At 42.3% G+C, this 13,765-nt stretch overlaps 1 protein-coding gene across 1 annotated transcript in view; it reads right to left on the reverse strand.

Moving 5' to 3' along the window:
• Positions 1-13,765, reverse strand: part of CACHD1 (cache domain containing 1) — a 200,450-nt gene that overhangs the window by 53,785 nt on the left and 132,900 nt on the right. Inside the window, exons 5-6 of the mRNA XM_035717022.2 lie at positions 3,462-3,588; positions 424-568 (exon numbers count right to left, since the gene is read on the reverse strand). Of these exons, the coding sequence (XP_035572915.2) occupies positions 424-568; positions 3,462-3,588 (272 nt within the window). The remainder of the gene's footprint in view (positions 1-423; positions 569-3,461; positions 3,589-13,765) is intronic.

Here is a 13,765-nt window from a genome sequence, read left to right on the forward strand (position 1 = left end):
ACAGGCAATAGATTATCATTAGCTGTAAACACACCTGTCTCTGAGCTATCCTAGAGATTAGTAAACCTCTAGAAACCATCCCTTATCCCTCACCTCTCATAAATCTTGAGATAAAGTCAGGCCATACACCAGCCTCCACACCCTTGTCCTTCTCCTCAGCATAACTTCCAGTGTGAAAGCCACAGCTAACTGGAAGCCTTGATATGAGCCATGAATGAAGTACAAGACTCGGCTTGGTGGGGGTGATTTTAAAAGAGCCAAAATCAGCAGCTGTTTCCCCAAATGCTAGAATAAAAACAAAACCGCTCTCTTTTCCCCATAGTCATTTTAAATATGGATTTAAAACTATGTATCATAAAACACAAGGTACTTTACAAAAGACATTCAAGGCAGAGTCAATGACATGGGGGTCACTGAGGGTACCTTGTCGTGCTCATCGATGGCACTGAGGATGACCCGGGCAGCGTCCTTGGCGATCTGAAGCTGGGTGTCTGTGACGGAAGCCCCGTGATCCAGGATCACGACTATGTGCTTGGACTGTGGCCGGACTGTGGAGACGTAGATAGGTCTAGAAGGGGGAAGAAGCTTTCTGGGGTCAGTCCTGATTTAGGTAAAAAGGACCTCAACCTAACGCAGCTGTAAATAAACACTACAGATGTGCAGGCATTTGGTGCCTATATGTTTTTCCAGCGATGGCACAAGAATGGAGAGATCAGCTGCAAGGAGAAAGGCTACTGGCGCACTGAAAATATGACCTCGAGACAACAGCATGTGTCTGTAGAACAGAGATTGGTACCTTAAATCTCCCAAAGGTTAAGACAACTGGGAGGAGGTTATAAGAAGCTGACCTTTTGGAGGTGCCTTAGTTGCCTCAGTTGGTGGAGCACATGACTCTTGATCTTGGGGTTGTGGGTTTGAGCTCCACATTGGGTAGAGAGATTACTTAAATCTTAAAAAAAAGGGGCGGGGGGAGTAAATCCTTTGGGAGACTGGCTTTTTCCACACACTTGAAAGTCCACACTCGTAGCTGTATGTGGTGATGCTGTTCAAGGTTACCCAATGTTCGGCTACAGAAAATGGAACTGGTGGCCTCTGAGACTGCAGAGAGCACAAGAGAGAGAAGAAGGCCTACTTGCCAGTGCTGGGTCTGCAGACATACAGAGCGGGGCTTTGCTAAAACGGAGGCGGCCTGTCATCTGTGAACATGCTGAGCAGCTTTGAATAGCAGGTTTGGTTTCTCTCTCCCCAGACAAAGGCTACTGCTTAAGAGGGCCCTTTCCTTTCTGTACTGAACCAATTCACACAGGTCAGCCACCAAAAGGCCCCTTATCTGAGCATTTAAAACCATGCCATCAAATTTGTCCAAGCCTGTGATAGCCACTCTTCTTGCCAGGTTTTTGTTTGCCAACATTCAGAAAAGGGGGTGGAGGGAGGGTGGGGAAGGTCCAAAGAAGAAATGCCTCCCATGAAAAGCAGCCTTCTGCTCATGTGCAGTACAGGAAGGTTTGTGAGAAAGGCTTTAATGAGGTCTCCCTTCACAGTTTTAAAGCTGGAACAAATTAGTTGGAGCTTAAGAAAGCAAATCAGCCTCAAGAGAATTCTCTCCTTTACTGACACCCCTAAAACACTAGTTTTTTTCTATGAAATGTTAGATGCCAGTGGACTCAAAAAAGTCTGGGCACAAATTAAGGAAGAAAGGCAAAATACCCAAAACCCCCAAAAAACAAAAACAACCCCCCCCCCAAAAAAAACCCCAAGAAATCCCACAAACTCTTGAAATCTAGCCAAGTTTACACTTTTGTTCTCAAGCCAAAAGTCCTACGTGAACACTGAAGTACTGCTTTATTTTCACCAGTTGATACCATTAAGCCAGTAGGGAGATGGAATAAAAAGAATCCAGGAGAGATGGCTACAGAAATAAAAGACAGAATGGAAAAGAATGAAATCTGACTATCCCAACACTGACAACCATCTCAAATATTGAACTTTTTTTAGGTCCTCCAAGCAAGGTGAATTAAAAAAAAAAAAAAAAAAAAAAAAAAGGCATAGCTCTTTTCTAACTCAACCCACATCAATGAAAAGCAGGATGTATGTTTCACATTGCCTGCCACAGAAAGTTGTTAAGAAACTGTTTTGGAGGGATGCATAAATAGTAACATTAAATGTATAATCTGGGAATTGGTCTCCACAGCATGATTGGTATCCACTGGTTCCTTTCTCAGTGTATTCTGAAAACCCACTCCACTTCAAAAGATGTGGAAGACTTGCAAAGGCCTCAGAGGAAAGCAGTGAGGGCAAGTCAAGAGATAAGAACAGCAATCTATAAGGAAAGAAACCTGGACTATTTAGCCAAGGGAAGAGTGTTGAGGGTTGGTGTAATGCATATTCAGGGTGGGTATGGATGAAACTTTCCAAGTGTAGGTGAGTGTTGATCTGTGACAAGGTCCTGCTTGCCCTTTTGTACTTTCCCTCATTAGGTGAATCATTAAGAGCAGCATGCCATCCAATCTAGCTTCTTAGAAATACAAATTAGATGGTTCATGGTGTCTTTGGCCTCTCCTGAATGAGCCAGACCAGAAACAAGGTCATGGTTTCCGGTCCAGTCTCTCGACACTTAGATCTTCATCAGGATGTCTAGGGAGGGAACTGAAGAAACCGTATCAATGACACAAAGGTCTTTCTAGGAAAAGCACAGTAGTAGAATTTTCCTTGGGGAAAATTTTAGATATGATTTAAAGTAAAGATAAAGAGAGGCTAAAGTGATGGTTACTTTAAACTCTAAAAAATGGCATGAAAAATGAACATCTCCCACTAGCTCCAGATTTTCTGGCATCAAACATCTGACACTGCAAAGGGAAATTGTAAGGACTCAAAGGGGAAGTATCTTTGCCTAAGGTGTTCTGTAAATTGATGAGTCTTGTCATACAAATTAGCTCACCATTACTGCCCTTCTGGCTAAGCGGTACAAACTCTAGTCATTTCCGTGAGAGAACAGGATGTTAACGGTCTTCAATCCAATGTGTTCTGGGCAACCTTAAAACTTCTAGTAGCATGTAAATTTCAAAAAGATGGCCAAGCACATTATCAACAGAAAGGAAAGCTGGGAATCACAAAGTCCACTCTGAGAGGCTCCGAGTCTTCTAGGGCTGCACTTAAGGAGAAAGTTTTATCATTCCTGTCTCACCAATGCCTGAACCTCAAAACAACTTGGGTGCCTCCAACAATTTCTTTATTTAAGTACTCTTCTTTGGCTTGTTAGAAAGTATAGAGAAACTCTGGGCTTTATCATTTGCCCTTCCTAGCACTTCCACATCCACCTATGCTCAATGGTGAAATCATTCCAAAACAGGCTTCTGAAACCACAGTTTGGAGGCAGAGCCATATGTGTATATGAGGAGTCTCTCTTTCATACAGATCACTCTTAAGCAGTAATTAAAACTTCAGCAAGTGAGTCAACGTACCTACTGCGATGCTCATAGCTGCCCTTACACCGGAACTTGTGTGCTGGGAAAACGGTGAAAATCCCTTCTTCCGAACTGAAATACTGCCACTTAATTCCAGGGTTGGATTTCAGGTTGTCTGCAAGAACTGGAGGAGTGGGGAAAAGGAAATATAACCACCAAATCCACAGGTGCAGGCAGGCACCACTCTTTAGGCATCTGTTTTGCATAAACTGCTTGTAGTATGAAGAAATCCCACTCGATCTCAGGCTGTAAATTTTCCGCTAAACATTTTCTTTCTGTCCTTTAAAAAATACCCATGAACAGAAAAATGTAATGAATGCTTCAGTCAAGGGAAGCTATTATTCTTAACACTGTATGGTGATGCTATATGTCCTGGAATATTTTTCCAGCATGAATGATTTCATCTGCACTGGTCTCTCCCCTCAGTAGGTTGGCCCCTGTTGGACCACTGTATACTTGCTGGCTTGGGGTACGTTAACTGTGGAAAACAGTGACATTAATAGGTCTAGTCTCCAGAGGGACTAGACCTGTGACCCTGATCTTGCTCACTCCACAATGAGGAAATTAGCATAGATGGTACTTGAAAGGTCAGAACCATCATCATTCTGTAAGAGTTCACAGAATCATTCCAATGTGCCAGCAGTGGGATATAAAGGCTTTCCTTCACGTTTTCTCATTTAGCACATGAAACAACTGTAGGATGAAGGTGGTATTATTATTTCCTACTGTGGAGTTTAGAAAATACACTCAGAGAGCTTAAATGACTTGTCTAAGGTATCACCCATAAATGGCCAAGTTGGGATTCAAGCCTGGCTGTCCTAGCTCCTCTGTTCCCACCAACCATGCAGTATTGCCTCCCTTCCTACTAGATACACTGCATCCCTGCCACTGATCTGCAGCGGGAGTGGCAGCCACCTTACCCTGAGCTGTCCTGTTCCCAAACCTCCATGAAGTCGTTCTTACCCTCTCCCACAAGCAGAGTTCTCTGCCTTCTCTGATGCCCTTCCACTCTGTTCCCCCGCCGAATCAGTCATGGAGGACACATTTACTATGGGTAGTGCCCTGCTTTACATGCTGTGAGATACACACACAGCTGAGCCAAAGACAAGCCTTATGTACTAACTGATATGCTAGGAGACTTCTATAGTGGGAAACAGAACGGAAAGCCATTCAGTGGGAGGAGGAGCCTGGGCAAAAGCAAAAAGCAAGCTCTGAAGGCCACGCGGCCATCCTTGAGCCCAGCTCAGAGGTCGGCAAACTTCTGCGAGGGCTGCAGAGTAAAGAACTCTGGCTTTGTTGACCACGCAGGCTTTGTTGCAACCCACCCAACTGTGCTGCTGTAGTGCCAAAGTGGCCAAGGACATGCCGTTTTGTCTTGTGCCCATACAGTTTATCTACAATCGGTGGCAAGCTGGATCTGGTGAGTGGGCCTTTGATTTTAGTGCTGGTCCTCTGAACACACCATGTGAAATGCACTACGTGGAGGACTTAAAAGCATGTTCGGTGTCTCACGCCGTTAGTAATTACCCTGCCAAACAGACACAGAAAAAGGGTAGATCTTATCCATGAAAATCTAGGAGCAACAAAGTATTCTCCCCAAGTTACAGACAAAGAACCCAGCTGAGTCTTCTGGCCTCCCGGAGGTTTCACAGGGAGTAAGACGGCAGTCAAGTGTGTGTGACCGCAACACCGGTCCCCACTGCACTCCTGCCAGGCAACCTTAGCAAGGGCAACACCTGGACCAGTGTGACCACTCTCTCCCCTGGGACCTACGGCTGACGTGCATGCAGGGAAACATGGAGGCAGCCTTCTCTCTGAGGGTCTGAAACCTTCACCTTGATCTCATGTAAGCGCTGTTCTTCGGGCAGCCCTGCCAACCCTGCAGTAACCGGCAAACACTGCCTTTGGAAAGTAAAGCTCAATGACCTCATTTAAAAGTAACATCTGTAACAATAAACAGGCTACAGTGAGACTATTAAAAGGGGAGCCTATGAGAGCAAGAATGTTTTAAAAATAAATCAGAATTCATACAGTGCATGATACATTTAGTCTCACCGGAGAAGATCATTCTGGTTCCTTATAATCATTCCAGCACTAGAGCATCAGTATAAGGCAAGGTTCCTCAAGCCCTCCTGCTGAGAACAACTTTGGCATCTGATGACATTTCATCCATTATTCGGTACTAGTAGAAGATGATGAATAGGATGGTAACAAGGACCCCAGGGCCCAGAAGCAATCTATCACTGTAGTGTGCACCCCAAGTGGGCCCCTCTCTGACCTAGATATTGGAGGTGAAGGACGGCCCTATTTTCCGCATAGGCACAGGCAACCCCATTCTTTAGGAGTCAGTGAGGTGTTCGGGCCACTGGATAACTTGGGCTGGGGTCCTGCATGCTCACTCTGTCCTCAGCAATGCTGGATGCTGTCCAGGAAAAGGCTGGGCATACATCCAGCCTGTTGGCCCACAACGCACAGCATTAGGCTTTAAGCTATCAACAGGAAGGGCCTGTATTTGTCTCAACTGCTCTGCACATCTACCTCAGACAGACACACATGAAGGTGGCAATGAACGGCTTTGTCCTCACTCCAAGCTCATCTCCAAGACAGAAGCTACCACACCCTCTGAAATTCTCCAGCATCTCACCTCTCCCACCTTCTAGTTAGTGTTATCATTGTTCTGGCAACTTTTCATTCTTCCAGCCCTAGATTCTGAGATTCGTGAGGGTGAGATCTGGGTCTGAGTCAGCTCTGCGCCCAGAGCAGAGGTGCTCGGTTCTCTTCAAGTGAAGGCACAGGCTCTGTGAGAGCTGTGGGGTTGGTGTCCCCAGCGCCTGGGCTGGGAGGGTCTGCTCAGAAGTAGTGTTTCTCAACCTTTTGTGATATGTTTAATAAATTATAAAATCTTACTCTAATGCCAAATTCCGTTGAAAATAAATATGGTGATTCAATCAAAACAGAGCAATGATAATTCTAAATAGGTTTTAAAATGACCGACACTCTGATCTCCCAACACTACTGCCAATATAATAGGTACAGAAATAGGTAAAGGGAAAGAGAGAAAAGGCCTGCTTGTCTGATGGTTTCAGGGGACTATACATGTCAAAATATATCAATTGTATATATTACACATGTGAAGTTTATTGCATATCAATGATGCCTCAAAAGGATTGATTTGATGGTAGAACAGTGAAAATTTACTGAGTACCACATAAACTAGTTCTATATATGGTGTGCTGCTTTTTGTAATTACTTTATGAGTTTGTTGTTATACTCATTTTATAGATGCAGAATCAAGGCCCAAGTCATGGTTTGACCTAGGTGTGTCTGCCTCCAAAGCCCTTGCTCTTTCAGCTACGGTGCAACCACAAGGTCACTAAATACATGTTGGATGAATTAGCAATCACTAGATAAGTACACAGAGTATTTTTTGAGAAGCAAAATAAATATATAAATACGTTGGTGTTTTTCAATCAAAATAATCAGCTGCATTAGTTTGTAATGACACAGTGTAAATAAATGCAGTTAAGAAGACACTTGACAGAAAAAAATTGAAGGAAGACATAGGCTAAAGTGAGCATTTAATCTTGTAAGAAAAACCAAATGGTGCAACTGCTTAAAGGGGCACACACCAGCTGAAGAGTCCAATGTCATGGGGTTCGCCAGTGACCCCACAGGCTGTCTTAACTGGCAAATACCACAGACATATACACTGTAGCTCAGAAGGCAGACTCAAGTTAAATATAGAACTCATGACTCTGAGTGACACCAAACCATAAAAAGCATATCTTAGATAATAGGAGTTTTTATGGGACTGAGAAACTATACTGCTGAGAACTCATTTTAATTATTCTGAAGGTGTTCGACCAACTGGAGAGGTCTTTCACTGTCAGAGTGAATGAACATAAGAAAGCCAGTTGGAACAAAGTCCCAATGCTGTTCTGTACTTTCTATTTAATTTGGGTTGGCACTTAGGAACTAGAAGGAAGACCCTGATAAATCAGAATGGACTGGGAGTAGGGAGCCATGGGTTTTGGTCCCATCTCTAAGACTAGCAAGCTCTCTGACCTTAAATTTATTCACTATACAGAATCCAAAGGCATCTTTCTAAAATGGAAATCAAATCTCACCCAAAATCCTTCAGAGGTTTCCCACTGTGCTACAGCTAGCATTAAATCCAAACCCAATAAGGCCCTGCACCATCTGGCCCCTTCCTACTCTCCAACCTCACTTTTACCCTCCTTCAACTCACTCACTACACTGTACATCAAGAGCTACTTCCTTCAGTTCTGCACACGTGCTGATCTCTCCATACAAGGTGATCCTTAGACTTGAAATCAGTCTTTTTACTTTCTCAGAGAGATCTTCCCTGGCCACCCTTGATTATTATCCTAATAGCACCCAGTATTGTCTTTCAAAGCAAAGACTGGTAATGGCCAGTGTATTGATTTTTGTAGTGATGTTTCATGTCTCCCATGCAGACTTACTGCAGGCTCCATCAGGGCAGAAGCCAAATCCTGAGCCAAGTTCACCACATTCCCAAAGCCTGGTGCATGCCTGGTTTTTAGGATGCACTGAGTCAGTAACTGCTAGATGAGCCAGTGAGTGACAACCTTGGCCAAGGCTCATCACCTCTGTCCCCCATGAGATTTCATAATTTCCTCATCTCTATTCTCTGAGTAATGGATTTGGACAAGGTATCTCCAAAGACCCTCTAGAAACCAAAGAGAAGAAGGGTAAAGAATGAAAGTCAACAGTAAGGAACGAAGTACAAAGATTCGCAACTAGAAAGGACAAATTTCTACCTAGCTTTGATCAAGTTTATGCAAAAGGAAAAAAAGTGTGTGTGTGTGGGGGGAGTATTCTTACTTCCTAGTAACTTAGGATAACTTAGTAGGTCAGCACTAAGAGATTGTTATTATTGACCCAAGACTAAACAAAATGTCCAAACAGTACCAGGAAATGTTTAGACAGAATGACAGAAAACTTTCTAATCGGCCTTTAACAAATGAGGAAGTACCTGTGAAAGCTCCTTGTTCTTTAAAGGCAAGTTCTGCTCCTCTGGTCTCCTATGTAACCTTCAACAAATTTACTATTTTTCTCTTATAGTTCCCATGCTAATTCTAACGAAGACAAACAATTTCACCATACCTATTGGCTTATTTTTCTTTGCCACAATACACAACCTGTAGTTGGAAAAGCAGCTTTAAAAATGTGGCTTTTGGGGCGTGGCCCACTGGCTCAGTTGGTAGAGCATGAAACTCGATCTCGGGGATAATGAGTTTGAGCTCCGTATTGGAAGAAGAATTTACTTTAAAAAAATGTGCCTTTCCCCTTCTCAGGCATTCTTTATTTCCCATTTATTTGAGTCTCAAGATTTGCCTGGATAGTGTAATATACTGTCTGTGGAAAATTCTAACATATGGGCCCCAGATCCCCTGGCCCCCAAATATTTCCTTTCCAATTTCACCATCTACATCTGACCAGTTCTTAGATCAGCCTCTCTAGTCAAAACAAAACCATGTCCCCAACCTCCTTGCCTGCCCTCTTTAATGCTTAAACCACCAGATTGATGAGAGAGAGAGACAGATTACAAACTGCTTATAGCTGGGTTGTGACTTTGTTTTTTCCTGACAATATTATCCACCAAAGGTAGGAACACAAAGAAATGCTCTATAGGAGAGAACTTGTTGCCTTCCACCTCAAGGAACTCTGGCCTTTCTGATGCCCAGCCCAATACTACTCAGCAAAACACATAAAGCTATGTACCTCCCACACCTTGCCAAATATAAAATACAAGAGCTGTCCTAAATACACAGAATGACAGACACACAAAAACACAAACATTCCCCCAAAAGACCAGAAATTACGTAGCACCTTTCTGTAGTATTCTGTGCAACAGCAATCATTTTGGAGTGGAATAAAATAAACATTTTGAGGGCTCTCAGCAAAATTTCTGGCATTATACCCTATATCACACCTTCCAAGTCCTACTCCTAGCTCACATCCAGAGCATCATTTTATCACACATTTTATCACGTACTATTTCATGGATCTTCAGGAAATGCTTACAATTTTCAGGAGTGGTAGGCATATTGAATATTTGACTATGTACCAAGCACTTTGCTATGTCTTTTATATATATTATCTCAGTTAATTCTTTTTTTAAGATTTTATTTATTCATTCATGAGACACACACAGAGAGAGAGAGAGAGAGGCAGAGACATAAGCAGACGGAGAAGCAGGCTCCATGCAGGGAGCCTGATGTGGGACTCAATCCCGGGACTCCTGGATCACACCCTGGGCTGAAGGCAGGTGCTAAACTGCTGAGCCACCCAGGGATCCCCTATCTCAGTTAATTCTTATAACAACATTTTGAGGTAGGTTTATTATTCAGGAAACCAAGGTTAATTTTCCCTCTAATTGTATATGATAGCTAGGCAAGAGCTGGAATAGGTGGAGCTTTACCAAGGAGATATTATTCCCATTTTATAGCTAAACATATTCTGGCTCAGAAAGGGAAGAGTGACTTAAGCTCCGACCCTTGAATGGGATCTAGATCATGTAGCCCAGTAATTCTTCTACCACAATGACCATGCTAGCTAAAACCTATTGTCAAAGTTAGATTAATGACAACTGGCTCAGATAATCCCACTGTACTTACATTGGTCTAATACTAAGGAGAGAACATCCTCAAATCTCAGGCTCTGCTTCAAGCTCACAGCAGTTTATGTCCATTCTAGATTATCTACATAATGCAAAAATAATCATTCCATTATGTCCTTGATTCATTTAAGACAGCCTGGGTCATGGGCTCAGAGAATCCAAAATAAACTTCTGAGGCAATCCAAAATCAGTATAGGATCTACTACTCTCTATCCTCTTCTTTTTAATAGATTACTCCCAGAGGATCCAAAGATCCAGGTGATCTCCAAATATTCATGGAAGGGGTAAGATAAATTTAACAGAGTTCTCAAAGCCTGGCTGATCATTATAATCAGCTTTTGAAACCTATAAATTCCCAAAACTTTACCAAGCCAATATTCTGAGTTGCCAAGTCTGCGTTGGGGGTCAAAGAATAGGTATTTTTTTGACAAAGCACTCCAGATGACTCTGATGATCAGCCAAATTTGGGACAACTGGACCAAGACATTTAATTCCATTGTCCCATCCATTTCCTTAGTTTTACTTTTTTCCTCCACTGTTTTCAGCATATAATCATTTTCAAGTTTTCCTAACTTAAAAAAATGATTATCAATAAAAATATATAAATAAAAAAATAATAAATAAATATAATAAATAAATAAAACTCTTCCTTTACCCTATTTCTTCCCTATGTTATCAGGGACCTTTCTCCTTTTTCTCAGCCAAATAATTTGGAAGAGTGGTCTACACTGATTCTCCGTTTCCTGTCATCTCATTTATCCCTCATCTAGTCATTTTGCCTAAGCCATCATCATCTCTCTCTAATCCTACTTTTGGATTTACATGTAATAGTCTACTCCAGTGTTCTCCTTCTCCCAGGCCAAATATGCTTCCATTCATTTTCCACAAAGCTCTCTTGCTTGCACTGCTTAAAATCTGTCACTTGGTTAACTTCAAACTAAAAAACAAACCAAACAAAAACCAAACCCAAACCAAACTCCTCAGGGTCATATACAAGTAGTTAAAATCTGGCTTAGCGCTACCTTCATTTACTGTTACCACTGCCCTCTTCCACAATGATCCTGGATTGTGGTGGCTGCACTTTTTATAGATTTCTAATTGGGAGATATACTTAACACAGGCATATCACCTGAATAATTCCTATGGTCTTTTAAGGCACATCTCAACCTTACAATCTGGGTCAAGTGCCCTTGCTTATCTTTATCATTACAACACTTAGCATGGTAATAATGGTAGTTGTCTGTTGATTTTCTCCTTCTCTTCATTCCCCTTGATACATACATATAATACAATTAGGTTGTGAGCTCTGAGGATAAAACCTCTGTCTTGATTATCTTGGTGTCTGCCACAGTAACAGCCTTATAGAGGTTATTTGAGAGAAGCTCTTTATGAGAAACTACAAGGAGGGAGTCATGGTTGGTTCTGGGTCTCAAGCTTCAGTGACCTGTAAAATGAAGCTTTTTTTTTTTTTTTTTTAAGATTAAAAAAAAAAAAACTATTCATGAGAGACACAGAGACATAGGCAGAGGGAGAAACAGCTCCCTTTGGGGAGCCCAGTGTGGGACTCCATCCCAGGACCCCGGGATCACAACCTGAGCCAAAGGCAGGCACTCAACCACTGAGCCACCCAAGTGCCACAATGAAGCCGCTGTTAATGGACATACAGAACACGGGTGGAGGAGGAGGTTTGGGTTGAAAGGGTAGAAGAGTATGGGTTTGATTTTAGACATAAAGAGTTTGAAGTATCATAGCCAGAATACAGGGATGGAGACACTCCTTTGTCCTAAGCTTCTATGGTAGGAAGCTCACTAGACTAGGAGTCAGGACATAATGTTTAGTCATCTCAACACAATTTGTTGTCTGACTTTAGGTAGATCAGTTATCTGTGGGCCTGTTTCTCATCCATAAAATAGACTGGATACATGTCTTTGGTATCTATGGTAAGACAAAAATATTAAATGGTTTATGAAGTGCTAAGAAGTAACAGATTGATTTTCTTGTGTACATTGTGTATTTGGATTCAGCATAGTTTGGATCATGCAAATGCAAGATGGTATCATTCATATGCATAGCCTGTGTTACCCTATATACCTGAGATATTTATGTATGCTAATTTGCTGTGAAACTAAAGAAACCATCTCATTTATTCCTCATCTAGTCATTTTGCCTATGCCATGGCCACCTCTTTCTAATCCCACTTTTGGATTTACATGTAATAGTCTTGCAAGCTACCCTGCAAGCAAATCAAAATCAATTCTTTTCTTTCCTAAGGTCCTTCAAAATTCTTGGTCCTTCCACTATAAAAATGAAACAGAAACACAAAATTCTAGTTTCATTCATTCATCAATAAGTATTTGCTGTGTACCTGCTATGGGCAGGTCACTATATTGGGAACTTGACATATAAAAAATAAATTAAAAAGGGATGCCTGGGTGGCTCAGTCAGTGAAGTGTCTGCCTTCGACTCAGGTCATGATCCCAGTGTCAGGGGATCCACCCCAGCATCCAGCTCCCTGCTCAGTGGGGTATCTGCCTTCTTCCTCTCCCCATTCCCCACTTGGACACTCTCTAGTTCTCACTCTCTCAAATAATTAAATAATCGTTTAAAAATTAATTAAAAAGAGCAGAGGGTCAGCATAAAAACTGAAATTTCTAAGAATGTACCACAGAATAAAGTGATAAAGAGAGTGTTGTGCCAACCCAATTCTGAATGACCACCCCAGCCTCTCAACTCCCTTGGAGGTGGCTGAGGACCTCACCTCAGCCTGACTGGTCCCACCCCTCAATCCTGCTTCCTTCCCTCTCTCCATAGGCTGCCAGTCTCCATCTCAAAGTGTGGGCCTAGTAAACTCAACCAGTACAACCGACAAAGAATTCTACCCGTGAAAGTCAGGCAAGATGACAAGGAATTTGGGCCCTGAGGAATGAGCAATATTTTATGAGTCAGAGGAGGCAGGCACTATATTCTGGGATAAAACAGTCACAGGAGTGAAAGCATGGAGGAGTGACAGATTAAGGATTCGAAGAAATGAAAGCTACCCCCTGAGGGCAGGAGGAAGGGGAAAAGAAGATGGCATTGAAAGGCCTCCACCTTTATCTTACAGGTGAGCCACCAGAGGTTTTTCAGAAATGGAGTTATAGAGCAGATATTTGCAAAATACCTACAGTATGCAGGATATATTGAAAAAAGAATAAAAGCAGGGAAAACTTTCGGGAGGTTTCTGTATGAATTCATCTTCTAGAAAGGTCTACAAAGATCTAGGTTTATGGCATTAATAGTGCAGAAGACAAAAGGGATTCAAGACACATCTCTGAACTATGGACTGTGAGCCAGGTTGCCCCTTTAATGAAGAGGGGACAATGACACCTATGTCACAAGTCAGCATGACGAGCGAGAAGGGCACATGGTAAATGCCTAGTGAGGTGACTTGTACATAGTAAATACTTAACAAATATTCACTCACTCACACTCTCATTTGATCACTGACTTAAGAGAAGTTAAGTCTGTTAAAACTTGGAGAAGTACTGGGTTGAAAAAGGTGAGGAAATAGTCCCAATATAACCAGGATGGAGGTACTGCTAATCGGGATAGCGAGCCTAGCTGGGAGAGAGGTTTAGAGAAAAGTTTGTTTTAATTT

Source organism: Canis lupus, chromosome 5 (assembly GCF_003254725.2).
Source record: "Canis lupus dingo isolate Sandy chromosome 5, ASM325472v2, whole genome shotgun sequence".
Classification (NCBI taxonomy): domain Eukaryota; kingdom Metazoa; phylum Chordata; class Mammalia; order Carnivora; family Canidae; genus Canis; species Canis lupus.